Source organism: Cyprinus carpio, chromosome A24 (assembly GCF_018340385.1).
Source record: "Cyprinus carpio isolate SPL01 chromosome A24, ASM1834038v1, whole genome shotgun sequence".
Taxonomy (NCBI): domain Eukaryota; kingdom Metazoa; phylum Chordata; class Actinopteri; order Cypriniformes; family Cyprinidae; genus Cyprinus; species Cyprinus carpio.
The window spans coordinates 3,820,724-3,841,443 of NC_056595.1; the positions used below are offsets into that span (position 1 = coordinate 3,820,724).

The 20,720-nt window shown below is 37.7% G+C and overlaps 1 protein-coding gene across 1 annotated transcript; it reads right to left on the minus strand.

The window, feature by feature from the left end:
* Nucleotides 1-4: 4 nt before the first annotated feature.
* On the minus strand, nt 5-18,803 carry LOC109048896 (coagulation factor XIII A chain-like). The gene is made up of 15 exons (XM_019066546.2): nt 18,697-18,803; nt 16,491-16,651; nt 15,607-15,792; nt 8,033-8,284; nt 6,832-6,950; nt 6,623-6,730; nt 5,323-5,500; nt 5,077-5,215; nt 4,892-4,995; nt 3,903-3,991; nt 3,624-3,777; nt 3,245-3,523; nt 2,998-3,158; nt 2,766-2,902; nt 5-1,642 (listed from the first exon to the last, which is right to left on the minus strand). The coding sequence occupies exons 2-15, from the start codon at nt 16,621-16,623 to the stop codon at nt 1,504-1,506; spliced, it is 2,178 nt and encodes a 725-aa protein (XP_018922091.1). The 5' UTR covers nt 16,624-16,651; nt 18,697-18,803; the 3' UTR covers nt 5-1,503.
* Nucleotides 18,804-20,720: the final 1,917 nt, after the last annotated feature.

Sequence of the window (20,720 nt, forward strand, 5' to 3'; positions counted from 1 at the left end):
CATCTCTCTTTCATATTCTTCTTTATTTAACAAAAAAATTCACCGCAAGTCAGTGTACAGACAACTTGGATTGCAAGCTTTTTGCAAGCTACCATTTTTGACAGGAATAAATCCATTCTCGCGTTATTTCCCGTTTCAGTTGTCATGTTTGTTTGTGAAACATAGACAAGGCAGAGCTGTCGGCGATACTTACTAATAAAGAGATATGTAATGTGTGACCCCCCCGTCGCTGATGTGTTGTGTAGTGTGAACACAACAGCAGATATGGTAGCCCAAACAGTCATGCAGTGTGGGAATAGCAGCGATCCGACAACTTTGAAAATCATGCAGTGTGAACCCCGGCATAACAGGCAGGTGTGTTGAAATACTTTGAAATAAACTATGCTGGACAGTGGGTCTCCAGGTGTAGGGATGAAGACCTCTGGTCTGTATGTACAGTAGGTCTAACCTACATTCATGTAGCTCAATTAGAGGATGGTGCTAGCAACTCCATGGTCAGGAGTTCTTTCTATTTCACTGGGAAATGCAGACGATTATAGAAGTAAAATGGGTTGCGAATGGCATTTCACTTTATGTGATTTAAATTTTTTTCAGGTGGTGTTGATGTCTTAATGAAGATTTGCATATAAATAACAAATAAAATCATCAAAAATGCTTTGATGTTGAAAGTTTATTGTTAGTTTATATTAGTAAAATACAGTCAGTGGCATAATAGCAGAGAAAATAATCAATATTTTCTGATTAATACAGTCTTATTAATACAGTTATGTTAATTAAGGTACCCAACCAAAACAACAGTGATTCATGTGTAATTTTAGAAAATCATTTACATGTTCTTCTTAAATTTTAATAGACCTTTATTATATTTAATAGCTTTCAGTTGCTCGCACACTCAGACTTTTGTGTGTGCATGAGGACCCTTACATGTACTTCTCTCGTTGCTGTTTCCGGTTTATGTAGGTCTTATTTTCCTGTGAACATTGAAAATTTTGCACACCCACAAAAACACTCTGCGTCAAGTGCATACCTGCCAACGCTCCCGATATTATGGGGTTCTCCCGTTTTTTCCATTCTTCCTCCCACTCCCAATTTACAACTTCTCCTGATAAACTCATTATTTCTCGCATCCACACTTTGCTAATCAGAACGTATCAGACCTCCATGTTAAGGGAGACCGTGCATGCTGCATAGATATTTAATGTTTGATGTTTGTGTGTATTTTGTACAGTTAAATGAGTTACCAAATTTTGCTTAAAATACTTGTATTCCTCGGTATCAAAAATTTTGTACCAATCAAAAATCAGTCTATATTTTTAACAATCCAGTGTTGGAAGATGTGGGTGTTTTGTAAAGAAAAAAACCCATTAGCTTGTATTTCAATAACATTTGTGAAGAACGCAAATCACTTCAACAAAATGGTAATGGTTAATGCTTCTGATTCCTCCTTTCTCCTCTATCTCTCTATCTTTTCTCGCTGGTTCACTCCTGGCTATCCGTTATCTGTTACTGCACGAAGATTTCCAGCTGACTGGTGACCTGCCTCACTGCAGCGCAGTCCAGGCATGCCATCAGCACACTCTTCCCGGGATACTGAGGGGTGATCGTCTCTGTATATTGCAGTGATCCACCAGGCGCAATATGACTGAAAATGGAAATGGATAGAGTTGTATATGGATACAAAATACTACATATACACCATTGTCAGCACCTCACTTTAAATTTAATAGTTAAAAGCAAACTGGTTAGGGGCTGTTGAAAATAACAGCATATGCTGGTTAGGTATGTTTTTTAAGCATGGCAGCCAGTTTAAGCTAGTATAAGCTGGTCCTTAGATGGTCATGAGCTTGTTTAAGCTGGTCCTGAGCAGAAGCTAGTTGCTTAGGACCAGCACACGACCAGCTTGAACCAGCTCAGTACCAACTAAGGACCAGCTTAAACCAGCTGCCACTCTTCAAAACATACCTAACCAATATATGAGAATTGTTTTTTTTTTTTTCAACAGGGTAAGCAGCCTTTTAATTAACAGAACAGAATAACCATGGCTGATTTAATAGCAAGACGTAACGTAAAACATGTAAGAAAACCAAACTGGACTCAAGGACAGCTGTGACGTCTCGCCCAGCTTGAAAAGAAGGACATATTAGTTAGATTAATTAACAGCCATTTTAGGATGGTTTGTGATTTGGTGTGGTGACTTAGGAGTCCTCTTGACTACCCCTAACTATGCTATGCTCTGTGCTCTTCTGTGTCATCCGTGCCACAAGGATGCACTGTTTCTACATGTATTTAGCTTTGATTTGAAATAAAACAGCGCATCCTTTTGCCGTGGATGACACAGAAGAGCATACACAGCATACGGTGAAATGGAGAGACACAGAGGAGACCGTTGAAAAGGAATTATTGAATAAAGTCGTTATTTTTGTTTTCTTCGCTTACAAAAGTGTTCCTGTCGCTTCATATAACCCAGATTGCACGTCTGATGGCAGATGGAGTATTCTGACGACAACTTTCATACCTTTTATGGACCTTGACGCTGTTATATACTTGGCAGTCTATGGGAGAGTCTCAAGCCTTCAGGTTTTTATTCAGAATATCTTAAATTGTGTTCCGAAGACAAACAGAGCTTTTACGGGCTTGGAATGACATTAGGGTAAGTAAATAATGGCAAAATTTTCATTTTGGGATGGAGTATCCCTTTAAGATATTTTGTGAATAGGGAATGGAGGAATGGAAAAATTAATATGACAGAGGTTATTCCATCTTACTCGTATGTTTTCATTTTGGTTGTTATCAGACCAGGGCTTTCTAGGCGGAGCTGAATGTTTTTCAGGATGAAGTTAAAGGGATTTCTGAACAACACAGTGACCATGAAATCCCTTCCGACCCAGGGTGTCCCAGTCACCTGTAGATGAGTTATAAGGACTGTTAACTATCATAAAAGATCAAATGTTTCACACATATTCCTCTATGATTGGTTATGGAAGATGTACTGTATACCTTAATAGTGAGGTCAGGAGGAAGGAGGGTGACAACTCTCATTGCCGAAAGGGTCTTGCCGTTTTCCTCAATGCGTCCATACACCACAAAGAGTAGGTTGGACTGCTCCACACGGTAGGGCATGTACTCCGAAGCTGTGACATCAATCATCACGCTGGAGGCTGTGAAATGATTTTCAGAAATTAAGCAAAGCAATCTGAAATGCATGTGTCCTAAATCAACAGCAAACTTGTAAAGTCAGACTCACTTTTCCAGGGATCTACAGTTGCAGCTTTGTTGTCAAGCTTAAAGATTGAGCTGGTGATGCCCGTGTAATACACCACACAGCCAGTGATGACAGCACTGAGGGTGCAGGTTTGGCTGGTCTGGTTCTTAATGTTCAGCGTCAGCTTAAAGTTGTCACCAATTTTGATGGTGTCAGCCTGGAGCTCGATGTCCACACCTGCTTCAGGAATTGTCGAGTAATCCCTGGTAGGGACACCACGACGCTCTGCCATCTGCATGGCCTGCTTGTCCTTGTCACTGCCTGGAATCAGGAAGAAGTTTGAAGGATGACAGGGAAGGGGATAGTCTAGAGAATGTGTGACCATCCATGTCCAGGTGTTTTTGGATCACATGAAGCTTACCTTCTGGATATTTATAGGCAGAAGTGATGTCCTCATAAGCATTACTGTTCACACTTTTGGTGATAAGGAGCTTTCCAACATATGTGGTGTCCACAGAGATGATCTTTGTGTTTCCATACTTATCAGACTGATGGTAGACCACATCACTGTTCAGCTGAAGATAGGAGAAAGAGGTTTTCCATGTTTTAAGTGCAATTTGCAGCAGAGATTTTAAGATCTTGTAAACTAAAGACAAACTGATGGTAAGTAAACATCAAAGAGGATTGACATGTTTCTTACCTCCGCAAAGACAAACCTTGCATCAAACGGATAGCTGAGCTCTCCATCTCTGATGGCATTGACGGACGTTGGGCCACATCGATAAAGACCTGTTTTAGCATAACAGTACAGTTTTAATGAACAAATAAATAAATCAAATAAAACATAAAAATATGACCAAATATGACAGGTTGGAGAATTAGCCCAGATAAAACTGAACAGTATTTATTCAGTCATTTTGCTTACAATAAGTTTCTTAACAGGGTTGAATGGTTGATCCTGATATGTAATTGCCTAATGTAAGAAGTAATGGGACCCCAGTTTTCTACTCTATTCATTATGGCAGCACATTTCTGCCACTGAATTAAAAAATACAAAAGGTAATTGTGACTTTTTATCTCACAGTTCTGACTTTTCTCACAATTCTGAATTTATAACACACAATTGCAAGATATAAACTCTTTTAGATGTAAGACTTTTTCCTCAGATTTGGACTCAAAATTGCAAGTTTATATCTCACAGCTTTGAGAAAAACTCAGTATTGCTAAATATAAAATCATAATTGCAAGAAAAAAAAAAGTCAGTATTGCGAAATATAAACTCAAAATCGCAAGAAAAAAGTCAGAACTGCGAGATATAAAATCATAATTGCAAAGAAAAAAGTCAGTATTGCTAAATATAAAATCATAATTGCAAGAAAAAAGTCAGAATTGTGACTATATATCTTGCGGTTCTGACTATAGCACTCAATTGCGAGATATAAACTCTTTTAGATATATAAAAAAATATTTTTCCTCAGAACTGAACTTAACTCACATTTGCAAGTTTATATCTTGCAATTCTGAGAAGACAGAAGTCAGAATTTCGAGCTAAAGAGTTACAAATACTTTTTTAAATTCTTTATTCAGTGGTGGAAACGGTTTCCATAATTAATTTATAGTGTCTCCTAACCTATCAAGTGAACTTTAGAGGAAGTCCAGGCTATATATAGACGATCAGGAGGATCATACCATCACTGGTCTCCTGAGGGGTGCAGTCGATCACCTGCCAGCCAGAGAACTTTTCAGGCAGATCAGGCCTCTTCATGTGCACCTCATTCCAGCTGTGGTAGTTCCTGTGAAATACAGTGTCATTGTCACTAAACAACATGTAACCATCATTACCTATCAGACTGTGTTTGCTTTGTGTGTCTCACCAGACTGAATCTCTTGTTCGGCTTCTGTTCACTCTCCCATCTTCATCCAGTATAATGTCAGTCTTCAAGTTGCCTGTGTTGTCGTGAGCAGAGCAGTAATTGGAGATGACTCGTGCAGGGATCCCGAGACAGCGCATGACTGGGTGAGATCATCATAGAGCCATGGTTATGCCACAGTCTTTTTAGCAAGACTCTAAATAACCTGAATATCAGAACCAATAAAGTATGTGGTGTCACCATACTCACAAGTGTTCAGCACACCGGCAAACACCCAGCACTGTGCAAAGCACACAGGCACACATCCGTCTCTGGCATATTTGAGCAGGATTTCGGGACTTCCTGTCCAGGCAGTGGGTGCTGTGCCAGTGGAGTACTCACCACTCCAGCTGCCAACCAGGACACCATCATCATCCTGGGAGTTAATCTGAATATATACCACCAAAATGCATATATATATATATATATATATATATATATATATATATATATATATATTCTATGTGAATTCATATAAAAGCAACTGCTTAAGAAGTACATCGGAATTAAAAACAAACAAAGAAACCAAAGGAAATTCACTGATGGAAATTTCTGACTTTCCTTGTTTTCACTGTTATATACTGTAGCAGGAGACGCTATTACACATTTTCTGATAGAGTACTGAATGTCTGCATCAAAACACAATGAAGAAGAAGAAGCAGCAGAAACAAGTGATAGCATATATAAGCAGGTGCATATGTAAAATAACATGATCATCAAGCATTAAACAGCATATAAATCAAAACTGCCTTATGTTACCGAATGAAATGTTGCCCTATGATTTAGGACTGTGCAAGCTTTGGTGTTGATGGAAGCGTTCAGTGTTGTAAAGTGTTAGAGTTAATGTAATTAGTTACTGTACTTAAGTATCTTTTTGGCTTCTTTGTAGTTTTACTGGGTATCAAAGATATTAGCAACATTTACGAGTAATTAGAGTTAATGTAATAAGTTACTGTACTTAAGTATCTTTTTGGCTACTTTGTATTCTGCTACAAAACAAGTGGCATTGCCATGTAGACATTTAAGGTACTATATAGTGTGAGTTTTGCCCTTACTCGCCCAGCTTGTAAATAAGTCAACTTAATGTGAATGCGAGTGCATTAGCAGGTAATTGATTCCTATAGGAGATCAGCTGCTTATTGTTTTTCACTGGCATGTCTCTAGTTGTTGAGGACCAGTGCAGTTGTTGAGCCTACATTCAGAATAAGTAAAACACTTAAGACTTTAACTCAAGTTGTGTTGGAATTGGTGACTTGTAAGTGAGTCAGTGTCACTGTAAGGTATCTGTACTTTTACTCATGTATGGTTTTCAGGTATGGTATTTACACCTCTGGGAGACCTTTTTGGCTTCTTTGTAGTTTTACTGGGTATCAAAGATATTAGCAACATTTACGAGTAAAAATGTAATTTTTATTTATTTATTTATTTTTTAATGAAACTTGACCACGTTCAAGTGCTGATAAAAAAAAGAATGCTAATGATATTCATACAACAAAATATTAAATCATACCAGGGCTGATCCCTGCCGAACAACTTCGATGGCATTTCCACGGTACAGTAGTGGTACTTTCCCAGCATCCAGAACCAAAAGACAGGCATCCAGAACCCCCTTTTCAAACTACAGGAAACCATATAAAATGTTAAACGAAGGTATTAGGTACCATAAGAGGAAGAACATTTGTTTTCTTTGTGAAGATTCAACTCCAGAGTACTGCCAACCTGCCCAAAGTTCCAGGCACGGGAGGTTATGTTGTTGTATTCTCCATTGTAGATGATCCCCACATCATTCATCACATACTCCTGTCTGTCGGTATCTCTGGGCATATACACCATATCCTCTGTGTGGCAACAATGTGAGATACATGCATTATCATCATTGAAAATATTAAAGGGGTCATATGATGCTGCTAAAAAGATTTTTATTTTATTTATTTGGTGTAATGAAATGTGTTTATGCGGTTAAAAGGTTAAAAAAAAAAAACTTTTTTTCCACATACTGTACATTATTGTTTCTCCTCTATGCCCCGCCTTCTGAAAACTCGTCAATTTTTAAAAGGCTCATCGCTTTGAAAAGTGAGGTGTGCTATGATTGGCCAGCTATCCAGCGCATTGTGATTGGCCGAATGCCTCAAGCGTGTGACGGAAATGTTACGCCTCTTAACATATTGTGATGCCCTGTCCAGCATGAACGACGAGACATAAACATAAAAACCATTATAAACGTGATATAAACATGATTTCTAGTCGTGTCTTCTTTTGGAAGGCCAAACAAAGTAGTTTCACTTTCTCAACGAAACAGCGTTACTCACCGCGGCCTTGAGTGAGCCGTGGTCGGTTGAGTGAGCAGAGGTGGGCAGCTTGAGGCGGATTCTACAAAGGAGCGTACCTTGGGCTTGCAGCAACCAAATGTGACAACCCCGGGCTGGAATTGTGAAAGCAGATTCGGCGAGCCACAGCGCAAAGTTTATTTATTTCCTCAGCAACCAGCACTGATCAGCCCCAGGCATATCATCCTCTTTTCGAAGGCCAAACAAAGTAGTTTCGCTTTCACAGTGAAACACACAGCGTCTATACGACATGGCAGCAGCAGCAACAACAATACTACAACGAGAATAAAAGGTACGCCTTCTTTCTTTGCGTGAACATCTGGGTGGTGTTATGCAAATCTTCCCACATAGTGATGTAGATATGTGGGGGTGTGTTAGAACGAGCCGTTTCAGGGGGGCGTGGACGAGTCTCAACTTTTATAAAGAATATCTCTTTGGATTTGAGACTTTAGTCTTTGCAACTTCACAGATCTTCTTTATTGACCAAGAGCTTTTAACACTCCAAAGAGAAAGGAAAATTTGAAATCGCATCATATCACCCCTTTTAAATTTGTTGCCATCTACACACTATACAAGTGTATACTTGTACTCACCAGGGTCCCAAGGATTGAACAGCACATAGAAATCAGTGTCTGGGTTCCTCTGAGTGCGCTGTCTTCCAAAATCAGTCACTACTGCTACAAAGGTGCGGAATCGGCCAATAATGCAGCTGGCGTCAGGTGTTATGCCCACTGTCACTTCAGTGCCTTGCATGCCAATCACGCGACCATCCCAGTTCCCATCACGTTTCTCTTTTCCAATGGACACAGTGATTTGGGTACCCTTGTATTCATCGGGTGTATTGCCTGTAAGGACAGATGTATGCTAGTATTGAAGGACATCTCATTCAAACCTTTATTTATTTAACCAGGATAAAAAAAACTCATTGAGATTAACAAGAGTGTCCTGGCAAGTGGCAGCAGCGTGGTACAAATATAAAAGACAATAACAAGTAAATACAAAAACACACTTTCACTCATCATATTCAAACACCAATATATATGTCAACCTGGGTCCTAACTCAATTTAAAAACAATGACAGACAGATTGCCTTTCTGCAAGGTCCATTAACAAGCCTTTAAAAGAATAAAGTGAGACCAACTCCTTCAACTGTAGTTCATTCTAAAGCTGATTCAGAATGAACTGCAAAATTAAAAGCCTTTTGGCCAAAGTCAGTGCAGACTTTAGGGACTGTCAATAAAAACAGATCCTGTGAACGCAAGTAATATGTTCCTACAGACCTCGGGAGGATGTAAGCATTCAGATAAGGAGGAAGTAGTCCTAATACTGCTTTATAAATAAAAAGATGCCAATGCATCCAACGTCTAATGGAGAGAAAGAACCACTCGACCCGAGAGTACAGCAAACAGTGATGAGTGTGAAATTTTAAGTTTGTGATGAATCTTAAGGCTCCATGAAACACCGTGTCCAAAGCATGAAGACACTGGGAGGTTGAATGCATATATAAAATATCACCATAGTCTAAAACAAACAAAACAACCTAACTTCAACCTCAGTTTTTTAACCAAATCTTTGACATGCAATGTAAAAGACAGTGATTGATCAATGGTAATGCCCAAGTATTTTTAATGTAACACTTCTTCAATTTCCATACCTGAAAGTGTACAAATAGTTGGGACATTGTTTTTAGTTGATTTTCCCCGAGTGAAAGTCATTACTTTAGTTTTTTTTTAGAGTTTAGAACCAATTTTAAAGTAGCCAGATTATGTTGCAAGATGTAAAAAGCAGATTGTAAATTTGTGATTGTTTGACCTAATGTGGACCCAGAACAGTAGAGAACAGTATCATCAGCATAGTAATGATAGTTTATATTATTTATATTATTGCAGAGATTGTTTATATAAATGCTAAAAAGAAGTGGCCCAAGGATTGAACCTTGAGGCACCCCTTTTAAAATATTTAGGGAGGCAGAAGCAAGGCCATCTACTTGCACACATTGTGTTCTCCCTGTTAGGTAACTGTTGAACCATCCCACTGCTTGTTCTGATAGACCAATCGAGGTAAGTCTTTGAAGAAGTATTTTATGGTCCACTGTGTCAAAAGCTTTTGACAAATCAATAAACAGTGCTGCACAGCACTGCTTATTGTCTAAGATTTTGACCAGATCATTCACAACTTTTGAAACAGCTGTTATTGTACTGTGTTTCATTCAGAATATTGTTATTAATTAAATAGTCTTTTAATTGCATGCTGATAACTGATTCCATTAGTTTAGTTAATACTGACAATTTAGAAATAGGCCTATAGTTATTTATGTTTGCAGGATCACCACCTTTGTGAAGGGGGAAAACATTGGCAGATTTCCAGATTGCTGGTACTTGATTTGTGGCTTAAGAAAGGTTAATTAAATATGTAACTGGAGTTGCTGTCAAATCAGCAGCTATTTTTTAGAAAATATGGTTCCAATTTGTCTGGACCTGATGATTTTTTTTGGATCTAGATCTTTCAAGGTCTTACTTCTGGTACGGTTACTGTCTTAAAATTAAATAGTTGAGCTGACAATAAATGATCAACAGGACAAGCAGTGGGAGAACCAGAAACTGAATTATGTAGTGTTTCATAAAGGGAACCAGCAGCAATGAAATGATTATTAAAACTATTTAAAATTTCTTTTTTGTCAATGATTCTTTTGTCATCAACAACAATACAAGATGGTACTTCTGTATCTGTTTTTGCCTCTGTTAATAATTTGATCATTTTCCAGAACTTGAGAGGGTTATTTAAATTTTTCGATGTTTCAGAAAGGAAATAGGCGGATTTGGCATTACGGATTTTTACAGTACACAAATTACGTAAACGCAGAAATTTCAACCAGTCATACTCGAGCTTTGACTTTCTAGCTTGGGCCCAGGCTTGATTTCGCTCTAGAAAAAGGTCAGACAAATCATTGCTAAACCAAACATTATTTCGCCCTTTTACTCTATGTATTTTGAATGGGGCATGCTTATTTACCAGGTCTGTAAAACCATCAAAAAAAAATGTCCAAACATTTTCAACATCATCAATAAGACTAATTCTTCCCCAATCAAAATCATACAAATCATGTAAAAAGCCCTGCATTGAAAACTGCTTCATTGCCCTCTTAAAAATTATGCGCGGCCTTGTTTTAGGAATTTTTGTGTTCCTTACAGATGCTATAAGACAATGATCACTAATATCATTTGCAAAAAGAGAGGCACAGAGGCACATAAATTAACATTCTGTCATAATTTTCTCATTCCAAACGACAGCCCATGACGTCACTGGGGCATTAGACGGCTGTCCGTGACATTATCCCTTATGGCCAAAGACCTAGGCTACATACCCAAACTTACTTGTAGGGCCAGACTCTTGGGGCCGGGATAGAGCACAAGGCTTAGAATCAAGAATAGATTCCTTTAAGGGGATACGACCAAGAGCGTAGCATCATACTAAGTCTTGGCCTGTCACACAGGGGCTACCGCTTGCTCTCGCACAAGCTTGCTGAAGGAACTGTCTTAACAGATCCCTGGTAACATCATCCTGTTTAAATAGGTATCCTGAGGATACATAGGTGGAGTGGCACCCAAGATGAACGGGGCTTTTACCAGCTCAAGAAATGGCACGAAGCAATCGTGCGAAGCCCTCACCATATAGGATTTTAGAAAAGACTGCAGAGTACTAGAGTGTAAACTTACCACAGTGTGGATTTTAGAAAGTGTGCAAAGACTTCACGTGCACACTTACCATAACATGGAACAAGAGATCTGTGGCTCACACGTAAGAGCGCTGCCTCATGATTCAGAGGTTGCTGGTTCGATCCCAGCCAGATCTCTGCAATATGAATGAAGGGATGGGGATGATTCAGGTCCCCCCCTGAGCCCCAGCAGAGAGTTGGACTTGTAACCTGAAGGTCGCAGGTTCGAGTCTTGTTGCTGGCAGGAGTTGTAGGTGGTGGGGAGTGAATGAACAGCGCTCTCTTCCACCCTCAATACCCATGGCTGAAGTGCTCTTGAGCAAGGCACTGAAGCCCCAGTTGCTCCCCGGGCGCTGGATATATAGCTGCCTACTGCTCCGGGTGTGTGTTCACGGTGTGTTCACTTCTCACTGCTGTGTGTGTGCACTTGGATGGGTTAAATGCAGAGCACCAATTCCAAGTATGGGCTACCATACTTGGCAAATATCACGACTTTCACTTTCATTTTAGGATACCGTTCTAAGGGGCTCTCGTGGCATTCTGAAAGAGCAGCTCATAGATGGAATGGTGCATCTCAAAACCAATATGTTCGAGATTCACCCACTCGACCTAAGGTATAAATGCTGGAGTGGCTAGCAGTGAATATCTAGCTGAAGGGGCAAACACCCAACTCTCAACCGAGAGGGGAGCTCGACCTACATCTGCTCTGGGAAAACAGAGAACTCAACTCTCATGTGAGAGGAGAACTCCGAATTCAACAAGAGAATAGTATGCTCTCAAGCACTGCTAACACTACCACGAGAACAGCCCACGGAGCAAGGAATCCAACTCCTCAGAAGGGGAGAAAACTCGAGCGCTCGACAGGAAGCACCATGCTCACAATAACCCTTAATATTGAGGGAAGCGATGCTTCAAAGTGTGTAATAGAGACACACTGGTTGAGTGGAGCCCAAGGTAACGGGGTCTGACCAACTCAGAGAAAGGGAATGAAGCTAATACGCGTAACCCTTACCATACAGGATTTCAGAAAGCGCACAGAGTCTTGCGTGCACACTTACCACTTATGTGGATTTTAGAAAGTGTGCAAAGTGCTCAGTATGCACACTTACCGCTCATGTGGATTTTAGAAAATGCGCAAAGTGTTCACGTGCACACTTACCACCATGTGGATTTCAGAAAGTACACAGAGCTTAGTGTGTGTACTTAAAGCTTCCCAAGCATCTGTTCACAGATACCTAGAGGAACTAAACTGAATGGGAGAGAGAAGCTCAAATACAACCCTCTAAGGCAAGGGGAGCCTACCTGAGACTCACATCCTCTCATAGCCGTTATTACACATCGCCTCGATGCTGGCATAACTCGTATGCTGGAATCGATGGATGCGTGAGGAAAATGGCCTCTTCCATTCCTCAGGAAAAGAAATGGAAGTCTTACCTGAGTTGGAGGTCTATGGTCAGAAACATAATGCTCATCAAGACGACCTTGTGGCGTTACTTTCTTAGCCCGCAATCCATAACCTCCGACAGCTCGTCATACGTAGGGCAGATGCCCACGAGCCCATTCTCCTCCGTGCCTGAACCTGGGGAAGCAGATGGCTGCCCCTCTTTCCTCGAAAAGAGAGACAAACGAGAGCAAGCTTTTTTATCAGCAAAAAACTCACAATGCACACAAATCGCCCCCTAAAAGACATCATGTGCATGCTCTTTCGCCCAAACAAAAAACGCAGAGATTGTGTGTGTCATCAGGTGTCAAATAACGATGACACGGATGCGCACATCCTCTAAACATTTTGCCAGTGCTCACCATGATGATAGAATAAAGATCGCTCTTACCGCGTTCAAAATACATGCTTCAAACAAAACAGTCAGTGAAGACGAAGAAGAGGATGACATGTTCTTCCGGCGCCTATTTATACTAAAGTCGCACCGGTAGTGATGTCGTGGGCTGTCGCCGGCCAACATGTTGTTGTTGTTTTTCAGTGAATGCTTCAGACATGGGTCACGACGAGGCATTCCCCATAGCGCCCCCTAGAAGACGCAGTTCGAAGTTTCCTTGAAAGGGAACTCCTGTTAGAATCACTGAAGCTATAAAATGAAACTTTTATTTACATCTTATCTGCACTTTGTTGTTCATGATGAGGGAATTCACGGGTGCAAAGAATTCAATCAGTGAGCGTTCACACTCATCAACAACTGCAGAGATTTTAGTGTTGACTAATCTAAGCATCTTGGCCATTGCATTCCTAAGCTCAGTGGTCAGTCTCAACACTGCATAAAAAAACAATGCATAAAAAGCAATCTGATGAAGTGTGAGCTTTTCATTAATTTTCACTTTTTTTTTTTTAAATCTCGACAGCCTTAATCGATTGTTTAATTGTGCACAGGCAATTTTTGCTTCTTTATCTTCAATTTTTGGGACATTTTTGTTCAGCCCCAGTTAATTTCCGACCCCTTTGGACCCCGCTGATGTTTATTGTATGGATAAAAGATATGAAAATATCTATCAAAATATATGCTTATATATGTTTGGGCCAGCTGCCTTGGGTCATTAAAAAAACAATAATAAAAAAATGCTGCTCTCAGGATCAGCTCCAATATCAGGGGCCCAGATCTCAACTGGAATACTTCCCACAGGACAGCAGCTGAGCCAGCAATAATGAACACGAAGCTGACATCAAGACTGAATTAAATGGTGTGGCGACAGCTGAGGGTACATCACTTCAATTATTCAGCTGACCTGACTGCAAAATGGCACTATGCTCTGGTTGATGTATGTTTGCAAGTCTCTAATAAAAATGGGCAGATATTTTCTCAGTTTCATTGTTTGCCAGAGAGTTATTTCCAGTCCATTAATGGCTTTGTTGACCATTTAAAAAAAAAAAAATAATCTGTATGGCTACATCTGTTCATTCAGGCCTATACATAGCTTGTTGTCATAATTTGCCTCATCCTCTGCTGTGTAGGCTCCTTTACAGCTTTTTTCAGGTTCAGTACTAACTAGACACAGCATTATGGGTCACCACACTCTCTCTTTTTTTAAACTCTTTCCTCGCCATTGATGGAATTTTCCAGCTTTTCCTGTTTTCACCATTATAAGGTAGGGGGCGCTATTATGCATCTTCTGATAGAGTACTGAATGTCTCGATCAAAACACAGCGAAGAGGAAGCAGAAACAAGCGGTCACATGTGTAATCAGATGCATAGATAAAAAAAAATGCAATCATCAAGCATTAAACAGCATTTTAAACAACCTTTTCTTAATAAAATGTGTCCACATTCAAGTGGATGGTAACTGGCAACGTAAAAAAAAAAAAAAAAAAAAAAAACAACCTGTACGACGTACTTTTCTTCTTTTAAAATATATTTTAACAAACGTTTCAGTGTCCATACAATGAAAGTCAATGGTCACCAACATTCTTCAAAATGTTATGTATATACAGGTTTGGATCAACATGAGGCTGAGTGTTTCTCCAGTGCTTTAGACTTCAGGCTTTCTGGATTTTGGATGTATAAAAAAGATTACAAAATACTTATAAATCAGTGTTGACATTTTTAATTGTAAAAGACGGTGAAACAAGATTGCGATATGATGCCTAAGATGCTAAGTAAGCAGCTTACTAGAGTCAACATGGGAAAAAACGTTAATCGTTAAAGGCTCATTGGTCACAGAGTGGTTAACAAAATACTTGAACATCAAAAAATTTGTTGGAAAATAAGACATTGAATCAACATCACAATATCAACATATATTCAAATTGCAAAATCGTTTTTTGTCTTTTTGTTTTTTTTCAAATCAATCAACCTTGATCTATGATGTTGATTTACCCATGGAAGTTATTTTAACTCTAAAAATGTGCAAAAACAAAATATGTATAGTTTACTGCATGAAACTGTCCTGTAAGTCACTGCTATATGATTCTAATGCCAATCAGACAGCCGTGAAATTTTATTTGGTGTTGATGGAAGCGATCAGTGTTGTAAAATATTAGAGTAAACTATATCAATGTCAATTTTATAATTATTTTACATTTTGGCAAATTGGTGACTAATTTGTATGAATTTGTATATTTTTGAAAGATCTCATAATGTCCTACTGACAGTTAAGGTTAAGCTTGCTTTTTAAATTAATTAATTAATTATTTGTTAAATGCATACATTTGAAATTGGGTTGGTTTTTTTTTTTTTTTTTTTTACCAAATTCACTATTATCAGACTTATGTGTCCTCCAGGCCCTCTAGCTCTATTCTATTTCTTTTCTATTTAGTTTTTACTCTGGCATTTTTTATGTGTTATTTAAAAAATAAAAATGCTATGTGTAGTGCATTAGACTATCTGGGAATTATCATAGCACTTACATATTGTTGGTTTGATTTCTTTTCTTGTCATCATCTGCAAGTTGCTTTGGATAAAAGCGTCTTAAATGTAAATTAGATGGTTTGAAAGATCTGCTCACCAATCATGAACTCCAAATACACATTGTCCTGCTGGTTATTTAAGGGTCGGTCAAACCTGATGATGATGATGAATTCTTTATTCCTGCGCACAATGAGGTTGGTGTTCTTGTACTTGCTGGTGTTGTGCGCTTTCTTGTTGTCTGTCACATACATATCAACACCCAGTACTGAGAGAGCTTGTGTTGCTGGAAAAGAAAAAAGAAAAAAAAGGAAAGACAAAAAAACTTAGATGATCTTCAGAATATCAACATTATCATTACAGCTGTGTCAGGGCTAACAGTTTCAGAACAATTAAATTGTGAATCCAGGATAAAAACTAATCCTAAATAATCCCAAACCTATAAGCAGTGACAGAAACTTTGCCATTAGTGATGATACTTACATTTGTTTAACCTTAATAAAGTGAACTTTTCTAACTCTTTTAAATGTATGTGTCTGCTTTCATTACAGTTTTTAGATGTATTCAATAAATGCAATTAGAATAATAAGACATTATAGGGCTGTTATCAATCAAATAAACTCAGACAAAATCCATGTTTGCACTGTAGAGGTGGCTCAAAAGCTGCATCTGAACTGGCATTCGATTTATTTACAACTACATATATAATGTTATAAAATTAATGTTTTTAAAAACAAAAATAAATGTTGGAAAAAATGAAATTATACTTTAAATATGAAACTAAAACAGAAAAATATTGTGTCTAAAATGCATCAATTTATATTAACTTAAAGCCTATGTTTTAATCTATCCACTTCACCCAGCAACTGAAGGTGAACTATCCCTTTAAGGAAAAATTACACTTTAATTTCTAAGTGTGTTTATTTTCAAACTCTTGGTTCGTTTGCACAAATTTCAGTTGAGTATGAATGAATAGAACTTTACTGGGTGCTCTTGGTGATGGGCCTTTAAAAGCCTCATACTCAGGTGGGTTAACCTCATCTGAGTTTGAGCTGGCAAGGGTCAAACGGCCACGCTGGGGTCCCCAGGGCTCAGGGGTAGAGATTGTATGTGACATGATGTACACAAGATGTCTCGACGTTTGCCTGGAGGAAAGATCATATTAATGTTAGACTTAAAAATACAGAGTCTTTAGATTTGGTATATGTCTGACATATACATCTGAAGATTCATTGCAGCTGCAGAGGACAGGACAGATAGTAGGTGTGTGCATGTGTGTACATGAGCCCTATCATACACCCGGCGCAATGCGACGCAAGGCGCAGTGCAAGTGTCTTTGCTAGTTACAGTCCGGCGCCGTTCGCATTTTCCCATCCAGCGCCACGTCGTTTAATTAGCAAATGCATTTGCACCCATTTGTGCACCCATGGGAGTGCTGGTCTAAAAAAGAGGTGTGTTCAGGCACATTGCTGGCGCATTGCTGTTTTAAGGAGCTGAAAATAGACTGCGCCATTGACCAACTCAAACCTGGTCTAAAGTCTGGCGCAATGTTTATTCTTTGTTATTTAAAGAGCGTGTTAGTATAGGCAGGTCCACAACGCGCGTACACGCTGCTTATTAAACACAGGGACGCACAGCAGCACACAGACATGCCAAATATTAAAAATTAAAGGATTGCAATGCATAAGAATTTTTGGTAGGCTAATTAAATATAAAAATGCCTACATGTCATAATGGATAGTCATCGCATGTATCAGAATGTATCAGGATTAGGCGCCGTGCGCTTTACACTTTGCGTTTAGATCGTTAAAATAGGGCCCCATGTGTGTTGAACGAACAAGACTTTATCTATTTCTTTCTGTCTGTCCCCATGGGAAGATATGATGCAATATGGTGTTAGATTATTTTAGGAAAGCAAATTCTCAGCCAAACTGTGAGAATCATAAAGCACTGATGAAATATCATTCTCAACTGAGCAATGCAGTACCAGCAGCAGAAGCAAGAGCCTTTCTTTCACAGACCCATCACTAACACAGTTACTCAGAGGCTGCATTTGTTTGATCACAAAATACAGTAAAAACAGTAATATTTTGAAATAATGTTACAATTTAAAATAACTGTTTTTTATGTAAATATATTTTAAACTCTAATTCATTCCTGTGATGTGCAGTTGAATGTTCAGCATCATTACGACAGTTTTCAGTGTCACATGATCTTCAGAAATCATTTTAATGTGCTGATTTGCTGCTCAAGAAACATTTCTGATTATAATCAATGTTGAACACAGTTGTGCTGCTTCATATTTTTGTGGACATTAGACATTATTTTTATTTTTATTTTATATTTTTTTCAGGATGAATATAAATATTTCTTTGAAACAGAAATCTTCTGTAACATTATAAATGTCTTTACTGTCACTTTTGATTAATTTAATGGACCCTTGCTAAATAAAATTAATTTCTTAGAAAACAAATGCCCCAAATTGTTTTCCCCCCTTTGTTACATGCAGTAGCAATTTTACTTAACTTTAATAATCTCAAGTCATGAAAAAAAAAACTTTGAAAAGAAAAGACAATAAATTAAACAAAAAGAAAAGAAGCTCTGTAGTTGTGAAGCAAAACACTGATAAATTTGTTAAAAAAAAAAAAAAAAAATTAGAAAAGATCTATTTTAACATCCAAGTGCTACATAAATACTACAGAGACCCACACATGACATGTAGGGAAAAAATAAATAAATAAATAAATAAATAAATACGATTTACTAATTTGTTCCCTTGATTGGCTTAAATTGTGGCCAGGATTTAAAATTGTGTTCTTTTGTTTTAGTAATTCATTTTAATTTAAAAAAACATGAGGGAACAAATGAGTAAATCATTCCCAAAAATAAAATAAAAAAAGTTGTGTGAATGCATACAGTCTATGAGATTTATATATATGTACATTCTCCCATTTTCCGCATATCATGTCTCTGTAAAATCCTATTATGTATATTTTTATCAGTGCATATTTGCAACTCAGCTACACAGCAGAAATCTGGTAAATGCAACTAAAGGTTTCATTGTGATGTGAGAGAAATATGCAGAAAATAGTCAAAACCTAGAGTAAACCGAAAGCGAAGTATTAATGACCAAAATCAAAGCTCAGAAACTTTTACATTCAGAAAGAGTCATTAAAAGTGTTGAACTCACGGTCTGTGTAGAAGAGTAGATGGTCTGCTGAGAAGCTCCAGGCAGATGTTCCAATGAGGAGCCCCATGCTGATTAATATACGCTCAGGACTTCCTCTTCCGCTGGAGAAAAACACGTCCAACAACCAGAGCCTCCAAAGTCAAGAGGATACCAAGATCAGGTCAGTCTGACACACAAGTCTGTGACCTTGCTTCTGATTCTTGATGACAACAGCATATTCAAACCATCACTGACAACAGATGACAAACATTATGATGCTTACAGTGCTTTTTACCAATAAAACATAATAGTTATCACTATAAAACTATGAATTGTTTTAGATAATTCAAAGATCTAAGTCACTTCCATATTTTAGTTTCTATGTCAAAAGAATAAAACTGACATCAATTTATCCATTTCACCACTTCATTTGATTGGCTGAGGTACTATGAGTATGTTATTTCCAATTGTCCCTTCTTTCACAATGTTTACTTTTGATGCATAAAATTCAACACTTTATTGTGCAAAAATAACAGCATAAAGTTCCCAAATGCCATTTTAACTGACATAATTCTTAAGAGGTTTTATGTTTCAGTCAATAAATTATAGTTCAAGGTTATCAGGAATGGCCTTTGGGAACATAAACACTCTTTTCTGACTGAAATCAATAGGGAAGATGAAAATTCATGCTGATGAAATATCACACCTCAGATAAAATGTGTATGATGATGTCTTCTCAGAGTAGTGATAATATAAACATAGCACATGGGACTGACTAATAAGCCAAGAACAGCGTAGAATCTGTGATATGAGTGTAAAAGGGAGAAGTTGAAATGACTTTGGGTGCAATCTGACTAAATTGAAAAGAAAATGGCTCAGTGATGTCATAACTGGTAATACTCGAGCAGCAGCGATTCATATGTTAAAACTAGAATACTACAAATAAAAAAGTAATAAAAGAAAAAGACAACTACATCTGGGCGAATTTCAACTGAATATTTCAATTACTGTGTGAACTGATCACATGTGAGTTAATAAACTAGTTTTCAGAAGTCAGCGTGTGTGAGATGCTGTTCTTAGAAAAGTAAAACAATTATGTCTCATTATTAGAGAGTCAAGTTACATTAATATATTTCATCCTGTTGGATATCAGGAAGTTTCTCTGAGGGCAGTGTTAGAAAATACGAGGAAATGAAACTTGTGTTTGACCCAAATGGTAAGTTAAGTTGTCATGTCTTTCCATTTAAGTATAAATTCACAAGAAAACAACAGCAACCTAAAAACATAATTGTGAGAAATGACTTTGCCCAGAGGCCTGCATCATGAAACAGTCTTGCAGAATTAAAGAACAATAATGTTAGTAAATAACAGTAACTTAAACAGCAATTTTTAAATAATGATAAAAAAAGTTCTAAAATGATGTTGCAGAAATCAGCCATGTGTAAATTCCAACTTTAAAACCACCTAATCAACATTTTCTGAAGGCTGCAATACTGATTTTCATTAAACGATGTAACAATGAAGTCTTCTCATCATTCCTCTGCTTGACAGACATTTATCATTTCAATGTAAAAATATATTTCAATCAGTCTATTTTACAAACATCGACATCAGATACATACAACACAAGCTTCAATGTACAGTCAGTGTGCAGTCAGCTGTTTGTAAATGTCCTCAGTTGCCACACACCCAAAGTTATGAAAACTGTAAGTGATGACAGCCTTATAATTATTACTTTGGAATGAGTCAAAACTAGGCTTCGCTCATTAATTATTGCATATTGTTCATTGTGCCTTGCATGCATTTGGCAACCCAAATTGTGTATTGATTTGTATTTTTTTTTTATTTTTGTTTATTATACATGTAATTATATATTTTGGTATATTTCACTCATTTTTATTATTACTATTTTCAAAATTTACTATAACTACTGAAATTTGGAATGAAATCATCAAAATTGTGAATAGTATAGGAATTATTATAGGAATTATAACAACCAAATAAGACAATTATAAGCAAAAACAAAACAAATATAAGCAGTTTAA